The sequence below is a fragment of the Pituophis catenifer genome, unplaced genomic scaffold (genome assembly GCF_029215685.1).
Source record: "Pituophis catenifer annectens isolate HBS135680 unplaced genomic scaffold, rPitCat1.0.hap2 SCAF_2, whole genome shotgun sequence".
Taxonomy (NCBI): Eukaryota; Metazoa; Chordata; class Lepidosauria; order Squamata; family Colubridae; genus Pituophis; species Pituophis catenifer.
This window is the reverse complement of record NW_027256882.1, coordinates 99,912,403-99,928,933: the sequence shown is the minus strand read 5'-3', so window position 1 is coordinate 99,928,933 and position 16,531 is coordinate 99,912,403. Positions and strand designations below refer to the sequence as shown.

Here is a 16,531-nt window from a genome sequence, read left to right as displayed (position 1 = left end):
TGCAGGACAATTCAACAATTCAATTTAATTATTTAAAATAGTTTTTAAAATTATTTTAATTTTTGTCATTCATATTTCATTTTGTCCCTCCTTTGGCATTCTTTCTTTAATGATTCTGTGCTACTATTTCTTTGATATTAGTGTAATTCTGGTCCTGTGGCCAGCTGGCCATGACAAATTGTCCCATGGCAAGTTGGCCGCGGTGAGTGGCTATGATGAGTTGGCTGTAGTGAGTTGAAGACCTTCTAAATCTGGATATGGCAACTAAAAAGTATGCTAAAGTACAGATGAACCTCCTTGACCAATATTTTATTTATTTTGTGAAGGGTTAATTCACCCATTACCCCATGATGAAACTCTTTCTGAACTGCAGACATTGGTGTATTTCCTTTTGAGGAACATGAAACATGACTGTGATGGGAGAGATCTGTACAAAGAGCTACTCAAAACACAGCATTCTCCTCCCTGGGAGAGAAATAACATAAGAGTATTTGTGCATATTCAAGTTTCTGTGATGAGCTGCTGCCAATTGCTACAATATATTTTTTTACTCACATTAAATTAGCTAATTTGGAGTGGGATGAATTCTTTTGTAAACACATGCACAACTGCTGTCTAATGGCAACAGTGTGTTGCTGCTGATCCATATCTTTCCCATGTGTTGTCATCTGTAACATCTAATAAAAGAAACATATAACTGAGTCATGTTCAGCCTTGCCCTAAACTTAATGCAAGCGGCAATCAATACATGGAGGGCAAAAATATATTAAAAGCTATTATTTGTGTGTGTGTAAAAGAGAGATGCGAGGAAGAGGGGTGAGAGAATACTGATATGGAGCAAATGTGGCCTGACAGCAGCTAGGCATTCTTCATCCTCACACATAAAGTTTATCTATAATGCAGTTTGTTTGTTTGTTTGCTTTTGGGCTTTTTATGATGTGTGCATCACTGATTTGTATATAGCTGCTTTCTTGAAATAGACCGCCAATATGACAGTAAAGCAAAAATAAAGTAGCTGAACTATGGATTAATATTACATTGACCAAGATTTAATTATTCTCTATTGGACAGAACTTTCAAGAAAATCAGATAATTCTGCATCATCAGGCAGGTTTATTTTCACATGACATAAAGAAAAATAACAATAAAATTATAAGCATATCTTCTGAAAAGTTAATTGATTTAAGCATGGTGTACCCTGGATATTCCAGTATAAAAGTATTAAGAAAAAATTATCCTGGTATAAAGACTAAAAAAAAATAACCAGCAATCTTTTGTTGAAAATGTAAATGAGATGAGATAAATGGAATAGGAACCCAGGACTGAATTTGTCCAACAATTAAGTGTTCCATTTTTTTTCAACAACACATGCCTTTTGAACTCATCTGTTTTCTGTAAGATATGTAAAGTGAACACAGTGGTAACAGGAAGGGGGTCTGGCAAAGCAAAGGATTGACCACAGATAAGGCATTAAAATAAAAACAAATGTGTTGTATTAGGTAACACGTAGAACAGATTAAAAACCAATAAGGTGATTAGCATGGAACGCAAAGCTTGTATGACATTCCAGACAGCATTTGTACCGAATCCATACTTCATCTCAAATGTCTCTTAATACGACAGACATTCCACTGAAATTATCCAAAGTTTCCACTCACAGGTGGGGATTCATATCAATAAGACTACCCTTACTATGTGTTTACTAGGTTTGAGAGTTTCATGTTAACATATATATTTGCATATTTTACAATATTTGTTAAGATCATGTGAAACACCCGTTTAATTCTTGGAACTCCAATAACAGAAGTATTACAATATCCAGACACCTTAGTGCTGCTTTTGCTATGGTAGGCATTACATATAGACCTATTCCTGCCTCATTCTGCCATAGATAGATAGATAGATAGATAGATAGATAGATAGATAGATAGACAGACAGACAGACAGACAGACAGACATATAAATATATAGATATAGATATAGATATAGATATAGATATATTGTGGGTCACACAGTAGCTAACCAGATTTATACAAGAAGCTCAAAAGCAGACAGAAGGGCAAAATCAATTATTGATTCAACTCTAACATAATAACTTTATTAGTTGATTAAGTCTCATAGTTTCCATTGCACACACTATTAGAAATAGAAAGTCTGTTTACATAATTCTTGTGATTCAAAGTCCACTATTTGGGCATTATTGAATTAACCTCTAAGGCTTAACTAAAGTAAAAAATATGAAATACAATATAACTTATTTATTTTTTAAAAAAGAAAATTAACTACAGAATTGTTCTGAGGTTCATTCTATCCCTTCTGGCTATTTTCTGCTTTATCATAATAGTATTTCTCCCCTCTGAGATGAAAAGAAGTTTATAAGTAAATAGAAAAATGGCTGTTCAGAAAAAGGTTCAATGGCCTTACTGCAGGCACAGATACTGCTTTGGAAATCAATGCAGAATACAGATAAATGGATTTGTAATATCAATATGTTATTTCAAGATTTAATATGATTTGCAAAGCAGGATGCTCAGAAGCAAGTGGGGCAGAATTCTTGCCCCTTTTAATAGTTGCATGTAGGTCTGAACGGGACAGAATTTATGTCACCACCTGGGCCTTAGTGAGTAGGGATCAGCAGATGGGTAAGGTCTGTGACTGTGGTGTGATCTGCAGTTGTGAGTGTCATTGAGCAGTTTTACATTTTCACTTTCTGAATCCACAAAATAATTGTTCACAATTAAATTCTCTGTTTCTTTCTATCTTTAACAGAGGCATGCTCATCTGTGGTCCCTGGTAAGTACTTTTAAATAAAAAGTTGCAAAGAACTGGGAGCATAACCCAACATCAGAATCCAGCCAATGAATTTAGCAAGGCCTAGTTCAAGACAGACACATGCAAGTCCACAACCCTGTGCCACTGTGCACAGAACCTTGTAGCTGGATGTGAAAAACAGTATTTAGCAAGTTACATGTTGTCCTCATAACCCATGAAAATTCAGCAGGTTTCAAGGGGCAAAGGGTTAAACAATAATATCCAGCTAATAGTTAAGCTTCTTACTATACTGTAGGAGGATTGTTTCTAGCTCAATCTTAGATATTTGCTTGGCAATCAGTCCCACTGATTTTAATAAACCCACTCTCAAATCTGCACTTAGCTGCCTTCAACTTTCTATGAAGTTAGGGCTACCAGATTTATCTATGAAAATTACTACAATAGATATCAGCAAAGGGCTTGTTTTCCAGCATCTTGTGGTTGTTTGGGGTTTTGCAATCTTGGTTTGGTACTCTACAGGTAACCCTCATTTAGTGATTGCCACTGGGACCAACAGCTCAGCTTTTCTTTGCGAAGGCTGGGATTGGGAGGAGACTACTTGCAAAGTAATCTTTTTATCACTATTGTAACTAAAGGAGAGTTACTAAACAAAGACTGTACTAAATTCAGAATGCTTTGCATTCACTAAGACAAATCTATTCAGTGATAGATTAGTTTCTGTCGCTAGGGCACTTTTACGGTAGTATTTGTTCAAACTGCAATTGCTCTTTTTTGGGGATATGATAATGCATTCGGCAGTTTTGCTCTACTCAACTGTGTACTCAACCAATTTTTTATTACAGTTACAGACCAGCATTACAAATAAAAACATTAAAAACAGTAATAATAATGATGATGCTTACTGATTACAGTAGTTATAGATAAACAAAATTAGTATTTCTCCAGTGTTTTATTAGGTGAGGTGTTAAAAATTGAGTCCGTGAATCCCAATAGAAGATGCAACGTAGCAGGACATGAGCTGTAGCTTCGATGGCCCCTTCTCCACAAGGGCACAATTTCAGCTCATAGTGTTTTTTGTTTGTGTTTTTTGTATTGGCCTTCCAAAACTGTTGTGGGAAGTGCATTTGCAGCACGCTAAGGTTAATGCCCTTGGGATTTTGGGAACAGTTATTTGATATAAATATCTCGTGCTTTAAAAGGGGGAGCTTGACTGCTCAAAAAAAAAAAAACATTATTGGGAAGAAAAGCCAGATCTTGTTGGATTTGCAGAACTTTGATGCATTGTTTGAATGCACTGGGTGCACACTCATACACCATCATTAAAAGCACTTCCCACTGTGTAAGTCATTGTGCTGATTATTTTTGGCTGTTCTCCTCCTCCCCTCCCCCAACTTTTTTTTTAATCTTACATTCTGTAGCTTTCTAGGTGTGAATTAGGAACATCATTTATAAAGCTCACCTACTTAAGTAGTGAGCTTTTGTGTTTCACCGGGGAACTGGTCTTTTTATAGTAATATATTGTAAATTTATGAAAAAAATCAGTTCCTACTAACATGAGTGGGTTTGTAATATTGTGCTTATACATTCATTTATTGTACATTTATTTATTATCTCATTAACTTTTTTTCTTTTCTCAGAGGAAGTTTGTTCTTTGGTGATAACAGAAGCTTTCCCTGAAGATTCTGGAATATATCTATGTATTGCTGAAAATGATTTGGGGGCTGTAGCATCCAGCGCATTTCTTTGGGTTCCTGAAGGTAAGTCTTCGAGGGAAATAATTTTTAAAAGAAATTCTGAAATAACTGAAATAATTTGGATGGAAAGAAAGATTAGAAAATTTTCATATAGCAGATCATGCTGTTAACATCTAAAAGCTAAGAAGAGTCATATCTATTTCTGTTACTTATTTAAATTATAGCTTCTATGCATCATTTTCATTAAAAGAAAGCTCAGTTATTTTTTTCCTCAATGCTAGGCAGGCAAAATATTCCTGAGACTCCCACACAAGTTCTTTGGAACATTCCCAACAAGAATATGTATATACTGGACTACATTAATACATGCATAATTAAAGTGCACACACAGCTGATCATATTTGTAAAATGTACACACCTACAATGGACATTTTATTTAAGCTGTGTCTGGGATCATTATAAAAACTTTCTAAAGGATTTTTAAAAGTCATTTACTTTATTGAAACAACTTATTTCTCTTCTACTGGCTCTGGGTTATATTGTTTATTTATTTACTAAATTCATGTGCTGCCCATCTATCTACCAAGCAACTGTCGGTTATATATTAAATTTCATGGAGATACCTATTCAAAGTGTCTGTTATTAAATGACCACTCATTGTGTTTGCTTCTTTACTATTGAATTTCACCTAAAATATCAAAATAATGTAAACAAGGAAATAACATGGAATTTCCCAGATGAAAAGAGGAATTGGTATAAAAGCTCTCGAATCATTCTCCATTTTAAGCAATAATCGGGGTACAGAGCATCACCTTGCGTTTTATATTTTTGTATGTCACTGATGTCTGTATTTTTCAGATTCAGGAACAGAAGAAACTGGAAGCTTTGAATCTGCCCCCTTATTGACAGATATGCTAACCAACCTGAACATCAGTTCTGTGCCAGAGAGTGAATTTTTAGCAATGGGAAGAGAGGCAGAGGAAAACTTTTCTGATGCAGGTGGACAAAATGCCTCTGGTTCAGCAAATGAAGTGGAACATGAAAGCTCCCAGTGTCAGAATTATAGCAATCAGAGCATCAGTTTTCCTGGTATTTATGAAAATCCCTCTGACAATTCACATGACTGGTAAGTCAAGTAAAGATCATTGCCTTGATCCATATCAGTTGCTTTTGCTAAAAATTATTGCAAGCATGCATGGATTTTTAAAGCTCTGTTGCTGGTAGGTTCGTGTATATGCCTATATTAAATTGTCTTGTAAATGTAGGCATGCTATTACAAAGATGTTTGGTGTGTTCATTTTTCTATGTAAGTGAATTAAGATTTTGAGATTCCTGAGCCAGCACAAATTGTTCTACAACATAATGACAAGCAAAGATTTCTACAAATGGCTTCAACATCTGTTGAACGATTACTATTCTAATACCCCACTGCTAAAATCATACATTTGGCCATTAACCAGAAAACAAGAATACAGAAATTATTCTCTGCTAAATGTTGAGCCTGAAACAATTTTGCCATACAAATAGTCCTTGATTTACAACCACAACTGAGACCAGAACTTCCACTGCTAAGCAAAGTGGTGCCTGATTTTACAACCTTTATTGCCATGGTTGTTAAGCGAATCACTCGGGTTGTTAAGCAAATCACTCGGGTTGTTAAGCAAATCTGGCTTCCCCCATCAACTTTGTCTATCAGAAGGCAGCTGGGAAGGTCACAAGTGGAATCACATGACCCTGAATGCTAAAAATACCATAAATACATGCCAGTTGTCAAGTATCCAAATATTGATCACATGACCATGGGGATGCTGCAATATTGCTAAGTGTGAGGACTACCTCTATGATCAGAAGTTACTTTTTCAGTGCTGTTGTAACTTTGAACGGTTGCTAAACAAATAGTTGTAAGTTGAGGACTACCTGTACTGTATTCATCTTACAGTAATGTAAGTAACTAGAATTGTCCAACCTAAAGGTGAGACAATATGTTTGCGCAAAAAAATAATTATTGGTAAATAATTTATCAGTTGGTAAAATTGAACTGAAGATTAAGCTCTTTTAAACTATCTTCCCGGAATTCTGTACCAAATCAATGAATGTTAGTGAGTTTTCCATTAGTTAAAACACTAATTTTCATGCATTAAACCTTGATAGATTTCAAACAATCTACAGTCCACTCCCACAAGCCTTGCAAAATACTGAGGAACAACATTTTGCAGCCTGTTTTGAGATATTGATTTATTGGTATATATTACATTGTTGGAAACATTTTACCTCTATAGACTGAGTACACACCGAAAAAGTTACTCAGAAAAGAATGGGAAGCTAGATTCACAACCCAGAAGATGGATAGATCTACCCTTTAATTTCCCTCTTCTTTTCTCTAGAAATCTCTTTAAACCAAAATCAAAATGCAGTTTTTTTCTGTTCTTTGTCCTTTTTTGTCCAAAACTAGACAAGTTTCACATCTTTCCTGTGCTGCGCGGATAGACTGGAGCAATTATTTAAATCACAAACATTAGCAAATAGCAATATTCACTGCAATTACTCAAGAAAATGCATCCATCCAGAGGGGAAAATTATTTCTTCAAGTCAGTATTAATTCCTGGCAACTACCTAAGTAAGTCTGGCAAGGATTTTTAGACATTGTTTGTCATTGCCTTCTTCCTAGGGCTGTGGAAGAGCGACTGGCCCAAGGTCATCCAACTGGTTTTGCACTTAAGGTAGGACTAGAAATCATGGTCTCCTGGTTTCTAGCCTGATGCTTTAACCACTACACCAAACTGACTCTCTCCATTTGAAGTAATAAACATTAATTCTTTTGTTTCAGAGAAATAGGGTGTACACAAATTAATCTGAATGATCTTGGGGTACTTGTTGAATAGAATTAGAACAGGTATAGTGGAAGGGAGGATTTACAGGAGTTTTCTCTCTTCCAGTGCTGAAACAAGACTAGATAGCTAGTACCGGTTGTGAAAGACATGGCTGAAAATAACCTGGGACTGCTACATTTTGTATATAGCATGAACTAATTTAATCAGAATTAGTAATCCTTGCAACAGTTATTTAAAAGTTATCTAGAACCCAGTTTTGATTATAAGTTTGCCTTTGAATAAACTGCAAAGATATTTAAGGTACCAACTTAAACATACAACTATAGAAATAATTCAATTCTGGTGCAAAAGGACTATCAATTTTTATTCAACTTCAGTAAGATTAGACAGACACAACAATAGACTATTATATAGTACTACTATACAGGTTTTCAGTGCCATTTGGAATATAATCAACATTAGCTCTTGAAAATAAGTCTCACTGATTTTACAGGGCAAGTGAGGTCATTTTAATTATTGTTCTAGGAGTGCACATAGATTTAAACTGGTAAGAAAAAGGATAATGAAATGAAATCTGTCCAGAATCATTGAGAATTGGGTGGCATACAAGTTTAATGCCACCTTTAATGAGGATCAGAATCAATGTGATACTTTTTTTAGAAAAGGAGAACAAATGATTTATTTCATAAGGGATTCTGGAAATTGATTACATTTGCATGATTACTTAATGTTATTAGAAGAGAACTCTATAAACTTAAAAAGTTCTTAGAAGTTATACTATGCAGTACTGTTATGGTTTTGGTTGGCACCAGTCATCCAAAACAGGAATGATTTAGAACAGCTATTTACACTGACCATCTATCTTAGATCATAGTAAACCTATCTCTCTTTGAGTCACGCCATCTTGCATTGGAATTTAAAGTTTATTTTGGAGCTCAAAACATTGAAATATTATTTGAAGATATTAGCTTTAGAGTCATCACATGTTAAAGTGAAAATAGAATATAGCTTTAAGCCAAAGGTGATGCTGGGTAATTGGCAAGAGAAAGTTTCTCCATGCCAGATGTGCCAATCTGGCGTGACCCAAACTTTACTGGGGAAAGCAGAATGTCTTAAACCTCATTTATTTATAGTGTTTCTTAGCCTCAGTAACTTTAAGATATGTAGACTTCAGCTTTCAGAATTCCTCAGCCAACTTGACGGTGGGGGAATTCTGGAAGTTGAAGTCCATACAATTTAAAGTTACTGAAGCTCAGAAGCACTAGGCCCCAAGTTAAGCCTCTTTCCTTTCTGGGCCTGTCTTCATCCACTCAGTTCTTGGTAGATAAAGAGCTGCTCTTTAAGAGATGTCTCATTCTTTAAAATCAGTTTTCAAGTAAATAGGTTGACTTCCTGGGAAGTCAAAGGTGCTAGAATTTGAGAGATGGCCTTTTTCTCATAACATTTTATAAAGGTGATGATTATAGTAAAATGTTCCCCTATTTCATACTGCTGGTCCATACTTCTGACTTCAGAACAGCCTTCATTTTAAAAGGATGTCCCTTATCTTTTTATAATCACCTTTAAGAAAGAATTCATGATAGTAACAATTAAACTTATACAAGTGTCCCAATCACTGCTATGCAAGTCCAGTTCTATTCTGGATGGTTCTTATTGTTCTTACTGATAGTTTTCCATATCAGCAAAAGACAGGAACCAAAGAAAGTATCAGGTAATGTTGGTGCACATAATAGATAGATAGATAGATAGATAGATAGATAGATAGATAGATAGATAGATAGTATTCCAATTCCTACAGAAATGTCTTGTTCCTCTGAATATATTAAACTGTGCAGCTGAAGGAAGCAATTTGGTCTAGTAGCATGTGTACAGTCTGAATATGCTTGTTCAGAAATTAGTTAGGGTTATTACATACACACATGCTTAGAGATACAGCTTTACAATTTTATACAGGAAATGAAAATATTGTAGCTACACTGATGTGTAGATTGAAGGAGATTATTTGCATATGCTATTAAAATAAAGGGATATTTATTTCCTATTTTTTTTGAAGTTGGGGTTTTAGCTTTGCCTCTGATATCATCTTGCCTTGCCTATCAAGTCTATTGTTCTGCTCTGTGGTTCGATTCAGTTCTTCCTTTCTGGCATAAACGTTTCTTAATATAAAACCATACAGTAAATAATGTTTAGGAAAAAATGGGAAGCTATACAACAATGGACACTTTCATTTTACCACGTGGGTTGCAAGCATGGGCAGAAGGGTACACCAATCTTACAGTTGCAGCTATTTTATGTAGCCAGCAATTATATGAAATCATACAGATGAATGGAAAGAGATCCTATATACTGTATCACAAAATTCCTGGCACAGATTCTCAACCAATTAATATTAATCTAAATATATAGGTCATTTCTTCCAATTGCAGGATTTCTTTTAAGTAAAACGAGATACTTACAAACTTTTGCTTCCTTTTAAAATATTTTCTTCAGTACACAAACTCTTATTACTACAGTCTGGCTCGGTTAAATAAAAGCTTGTATTATATTTACTACTCAGTTTGGTGAATGCTCACGTGGAAGTAAATTCTACTTACTTAGCGCAACGTGATCCCTGTTAAGCTTGCACAGAATTGCAACTTAATAGGTTTTTATACTACCCAAATAAATGTAAGCAGATTTCTCTGACAGCTCTGCAAGGCTACTTTTATAACATGTTTCATAATCACATCTCACTTCTCTTTATTTGTTTAAATTCAGCAATATGTGACTGCATAAATTGGATCAGAGGGTCACCTTCCCCTTATGACGTTTTCTCACATTAGACTGCCCTTTTCCAAACCAATATGCATAAGAAGAAAAACTGGTAACTGTATTATTCGGAAAGGATGATTTCTATTAATGAATAAATTTAAATTGTGGGTTTGGGTTTCCTTTGCACATGGCAAAATAAACCATACTTATGCATGCTTATGCATGTTTCTAAAATTTAAATCTAATATAATGATCTATATATTTAATTTGCTTAGTAGCATGAGATTTTTTTTAAAGTCTCTCACTTTCTGCATACATTTTTAGGAAATAGGATTAATCCCTAAATTTTTAGACTTCAACACCCCACATTACAACTTTGACTCTGCTTGCTGGAAATTGCCCAACTAGTTATATTGTGGGAAACTAGTTTAACTAATGGCGATTTCTGTCTTAATTATTCTGAGCTTGATTTCTAATCTTCATCTGCTCCTATAAAGCACCTTTGAATGGTGATTTATACTTTCACACATACATACCAGTGGTGGGTTGCCCCCGGTTCGGACCGGTTCGCAAGAATCGGTAGTAAAACCGACGGGAGGCCCCATCCACCACCCCGGATGTCATCATCAGCGATCTGCACATGTGCAGAAGTTTCTGCGCATGCGCAGGTGCGCGCATGAGCGAAGCGAGCACGCACGATCCCATTGCGAACCGCTGGTAAAGGTAAGTAGAACCCACCCTTCATACATACATATACATACATACATACATACATACATACATACATACATACAGTATATTCTGTATCTGCCTGGATGGCATTGGCATATTCCCATTTATTGTCATACTGGATCCCTATTGTTACTTTACCTCAGTTAATATAGCTACTAATGAGGCAATATCTCTGCAAGGATCTCTTCCTGTAGCCCTTTGAGTTGATTGTTGAGTTTTTGACATCGTTGATTGTTCTGTCAAAAAGAAAAAATAGTTTATTCATGTTTTTCTATAACATAATTTGATTGTATTTTTATATGGGTCTTCACTCTGCCAAGATGTTCAGACATTCATAACTTTGAGTTTAATGCACAAGGAAATTTACTCTGTTATTTTTAGGCCTCATGTGTCTAGGTGAATAACATTTTTGTTGATTCTTGCTGTAATTGATAGGAATTTATAAAGTAGGTCAAATGCATTGGTTGTCATGCCTCTGGAACATTTTATAGGAGTAAAGAATAAAATAGAATTCTTTATTGGCCAAGTGTGATTGGACACACAAGGAATTTGTCTCCAGTGCACAAGCTCTCAGTGTACAGACAAGCAACAAGTGATAAATCATGATCATAATCATCATAAAATACATTCATCAGTAATCATAAGATACACTACTTAGTGATAGTCATAGGTTACTAAATAATCAATAAACATACATCATACTGGGATACTAAATAAAACAATTAATATAAATCATAAGATACAAGCCACAAGGTTATAGTCATAAGAAGATAAGGAAATCAGTAATAGGAAAGATGAGAAGGATTATAGTAATACAGCCCTACTAGGTAGTTTGACAGTGTTGTGGGAATTAGTTGTTTAGCAGAGTGATGGCATGGGGGACTGTCTTTGTGTCTAGTTGTTTTGACCTTTTTATTGCTTTAATGTTATATACTTCAAATATTGCATTTTATTATATATTGGATTGGTTTATTATTTTGTGGTATTTTGTAAACAACCTGGGGAAATCTGCCTTTTAAGGGTAGCAATCCATTTTTTAAAAAACACATAAATGTAAATAGGAAGAGGGAATATTGTACAAATCAAGGTAGGACATAAAGCTAATAAATACAATTAAAACTGAATAAATGTATATATTCTATGAAAAAATAAAATCCACAAAATGTATCACAAGCTTAAAAACCTTCTAAAAAACTTCTTAGTTGCTCATAGTGTACTACAAATAATTCTTGATTTAAGACCACAGTTGAGACTAAAATTTCAGATGCTAAGCAAGGCAAGTGATTTTTGCCCCATTTTAGGACCTTTTTTGTCACAATTGTTAAGCGAATCACTGTAGAATAGTAAGTTATTCTAAGTTCTTCTAAAGTTATTCTAAATCTTGCTTCCTCTATTGACTTTGCTTGTTGGAAGCCAGCTGGGAAGATTACAAATGGTATCTCAAAGGTATTTTTTCAAAAGGCAACTGAACTGGCTATTTTGGTCCTTGAGGAAGAAGAAAACATTTCGCTTCTTAGCCAAGCTTCATCAATTATGATGCTGGGAGATGGAAGGATAGTACCAGTATCACAACTGATGAAGCTTCTTGGGTGAGAAGCAAAACATTTTCTTCTTCTTCTTCCTCAGTGAGAAAAATAAAGAAAAAACCCCCAGTCCAGTTGCCTTTTGAAAAAAGCATCTTTGAAACAATTATGGCCTGGATGAGTGAGAATCTCATTACAAATGGTGGTCACATGAACATAGGCCAATACAACTGCCATAAATAATGTTTGGTTGCCAAGTGCCTAAATTTTTATCATGTGACAATGGGGATGCTGCAACGATCATAAGTATTTAAAATGGTCATAAGTCTTTTTTCAATACCATTGTAACCTCGGTCACTAAATGAATGGTTGTACCTGTACTGTATCTATACTGTTGGAAAATGGAAAGTGTATTGAGGAATTCTAAAGACAAACTTACGATTTATAGAAAAGAACACAAAAGTCTTGTACAGGTAGTCCTTGACTTACAACCATTCATTTAATGACCAGTTATAACAGCACTGAAAAGTGAGTTACGACCATTTTTCAGTTACAACCTTTCCAGCAGCCCCATGATCATGTGATCAAAATTCAAATGCTTGGCAGCTGGTTCATATTTATGACCGTTGCTGTGTCCCAAGGTCATGTGATCCCCTTTTGCGACCTTCTGACAAGCAAAGTCAATGGGGAAGCCAGGTTCTCTTAACAACTGGGTTACTAACTTATCAACTGCAGTGATTCATTTAACAACTGAGGCAAGAAAGGTTGTAAGATGGGGTAAAATTGACTTAAGAAATGTCTCACTTAACAGAAATTTTGGGCTCAATTGTGGTTGTAAGTTGAGGACTACCTGCACTTCAACACTTTTTTTGGAAATTGGATGCAAGGATGAATATATCATTCCCCAAGCTCTAGGCAGAAGATGGGAAGTACAATATTACATATCTGAAGGATAAAAAGTTGAAGTAAGATTTCACTAATATAGGTCACAACAGGTTTTCTCTGGGATGACAAAAAGACCTGAGTCACTATCGACCTGTACCTGTGCTGCATATCCTGCATTAGATAACTGAAAGAATCAATCTTTGAAGCATGTAACTATGTTTGTGTGACTTAAGAGTACTGGGCGCTATATTCTTTTCCTCCTCGGTTGTGATGTGTTGGTAGCTACTTCTTGAGCCTTCCTGCTCGCTGTGCTCTTTTCAAGAGAGGAAAACCGGAGGGCACTTGAACAAAAGGGGCGCCAGCAGGCTAGTTGGAAATAAAGAAATTCGATCGGGCCGCTATAGAAGCGCGGCTTGCGTTTGCTTCAGAATCAAAGTCCCCTTCGAGCTGGAATGCGGTTTCTTTTTAGTGTCCCTGAAACCACTTCCAACTCTAAGAGGCTGTACTTGTCGACAGATATGCGAGTCCAACTTTTTACCGCTTACTGCATACCTCGAGGACTCTTATTTCTGTCCTTCCTTCGCTCGTTCCCGCCAACTCCTCGAGTGCAATAAACTCGGTTCCTCTTCACCTGTTTCCTAACCACAAAGCCGCTTTGCGCGCACTCCCGCCTTCGCAGAGTTAACTCCTCACTAACTACAGTACTGAGGCTTTCAGGGCAATTTTTTTCTTATAAGTGGCGGCTGGCAAGCTTCTGGATCAAAATGATGGTCTCGAATGAGGTCAACGGCAGGCATTTTCCGCCAGCGGAGGCAGGGAAATAAATGCCCTCGACTGTCGCCACCGCAATCGGTGGATTCAGAGCAGCGTTGCCAGCGGCGACAACACACATCTACGGGTTGGAATATAGCTTTTTTACGGCCCAAGCACCACCGCGTTGCCCTTGCCCGAAAAATGGTTTATTTACAGCATGTGAATAATTAGATGCGGATAATCCTATTCCCTTTCCTCCCGCCACGCTACTTCTGCAGGCGCCCCACCGAAAAGTTTAAAAAGTAGCTCCGGTTACAAACCCTTTTTCTAAAAAAAAAAAAAAAAAAAAAGTCGACCGCGCCGAACTTTAAGCTGAACAATCTTGGTTACCGAGTTGTCTTAACTAATCTCATTTAGCTGCGCGTTTCTGAATAACACGCAAGGAATGCTCTGCCTGCTCTCTTCCCAGCGGCCAAGCGCGTCTCTTTCTTTCCCGCGGGCTCTAATTTGGATGGCCGAGCAGTCGGGCGGGGTGGAGAAGGGCGGGGGGAGGGAAAGCTCTTATTTTGGCAACTTAACCGGGTGGCTGGAAAGAGCGAATACCTCCGATGTCATTCCCTGGCAAGGGCTAATCGCCCGTGCTCATATTAAAACTTAAGTAGAGAGGTACTATGGTTCTAGTCTGTGTTAGTGGATGGCTGGTTTCCCTTCACAACACCGCTTCCTAGGCCCGCAGGTGATCCCTTCCTTTGCTTACAGGTAAGTTTTTCTATGTTCCTCCTCTTCCCCCCCCCCCCCCCACTCCGCCTCGCCCCGCCCGGTTCGGCTCGCAGCGATGTAATTCATCTTTTAGGAGCTGTACTTCCAGGGAAAGCCCAGCGTGCCTTGGACAGGAGGGACTGATACTTGAAAGGAGCGCAGGTGGTGGATTGCTTGCGCGCGGGGGCGCGCGCTACAGGCCGGGAAGGTTTGACTGAGGTGCCCCAGTGTAAGTAGCCCGGCAGCTTTTGCGAACCTGACCCGCGTGGGTGGTAGTTTACGCGTGATATTTGGCTCGGGGAACTGAGGAACACGGTCCGGCCGAAGCGGCCGAGGCTCTTTGTAAGATTGACTTACAAGAAGCATGTTAGTCGTTGCAGAAGGTCGTGACCGAATCTTTGCATTTCAGAATAAATTGCACAAGACGTTCGTCGTCCAAGTTTGGAAAGTTGGTGTCTCTTGTAAAGGGACTTAGTAGAGTCCCAACCGGGGCCAAGGGAAGGGAGGTGGGTTTTGTGTTGGTTTTTTTACGAACTTCGTGTAAAACTATTGTAGCGGCGGACTTTTATTTTAATAGAGGAGGGTGAATATTAAAATATGCAAGCTGTTCGCGCTCACTTGAAGCGGATTCAAGCGTTTTAGGCTCCCTTTCCTAGAAGGTTCTGGATTGCGCGAGTTAAGCTGCGTTTGTTTCATGGTGAAACTTTAGAAATACGAGATAAGAATTCTTAACCGCTGGAGAAGTACATTTATCGCGCGTTATACGAAAAGTCGAAATGAAGAGCTTCTTTAATCATGTTTAAAAAAAGCCGAATAATTTGATCTGTCTGAGGAATGCATGACCTCATGGAACCTAGTTTAGGCTCGTCCTATGAAAGGAAGGCAATATACGGTACTGGATGCAGATATAGTAGCAAAACAGCTGATACGAAATTCTGTACAGAAAAGAAAATAGATATTGGAGGGATTTTAAGTGGGAAGGGAAGGAATAGTCACTATTATTTTATTTTATTTACTTCTTCCCGAAGTTACTTTGCGCTTTTTTAAAAAAAAAAAAGTACTGTAGTTTGCTTCCATATAGATTCATTGAGAAATTTGCCACACAGCTGAACGTTTGAACGTTTTTTTGTTCAAATAAACCGAATATTTGTAAGAACTTTCTATAGAATTCATTTACAGTTTATAATAGCAATAACCCAACTAAAGTGTGGGATTTGTGTATGGAAAAAAATGTCTTGACACGCACATGTGGTAGCAATCATGATATATCCACATATTCAATGAACACAGTAACTAAATTTTCTTCACTTATAGCCAGATTTCTGGCTAACTATATCTGTAAATGTTCTATTCTTTTAATCCTAATTGAAGCAAAATGCTGCTTGTCTAGACTCTAGACAAAAAAAATGAAAATAATTTCCTTCATGAATTTTATCTTTGTACTTTATTTTAATTAAGAATCTGCCTCATACAGTTTCTCATTAGTTTCAAAAATATTGTAAACGCTGGTCAGAAAATTGAGTTATAGTTTGGCAGATCTTTGGTACTAAGATCTGGTTAGAATTATATGTATACAGTGCTATATTTTCCATTATAAGGAATTTGAGCATAGTCCAGAGGGGGGAAACATCATCATCCTATTGATCTTGGGATTCATAACAGAGTTTGTTTACTTGGAACTCAAATTTTGTTTGGTTTGTGGAAGCTTAGCAGTATAAGCAAGGAACATGCCTTTGTCATAAAGTATTGGTACTGCATAATTTTGCATTTGAATACATTGTTTTAAGTGACGTGCACTGATAGAATTCAATACTTATGATAGATCATTTTT

General features: G+C 36.7%; 1 protein-coding gene across 6 annotated transcripts in view; it reads left to right on the top strand.

Moving 5' to 3' along the window:
- The window catches only part of MYOT (myotilin), a 56,941-nt gene that overhangs the window by 22,332 nt on the left and 18,078 nt on the right, over nucleotides 1-16,531 (top strand). For 3 of the 6 annotated variants that reach the window (XM_070937275.1, XM_070937273.1, XM_070937274.1), the window contains exons 4-6: nucleotides 2,770-2,793; nucleotides 4,410-4,529; nucleotides 5,325-5,592. In XM_070937275.1, the coding sequence (XP_070793376.1) occupies nucleotides 2,770-2,793; nucleotides 4,410-4,529; nucleotides 5,325-5,592 (412 nt within the window). Of the gene's footprint in view, nucleotides 1-2,769; nucleotides 2,794-4,409; nucleotides 4,530-5,324; nucleotides 5,593-14,592; nucleotides 14,701-14,794; nucleotides 14,930-16,531 lie in introns of those variants that run through there. The other 3 variants (XM_070937278.1, XM_070937276.1, XM_070937277.1) reach the window with 2 other exon arrangements.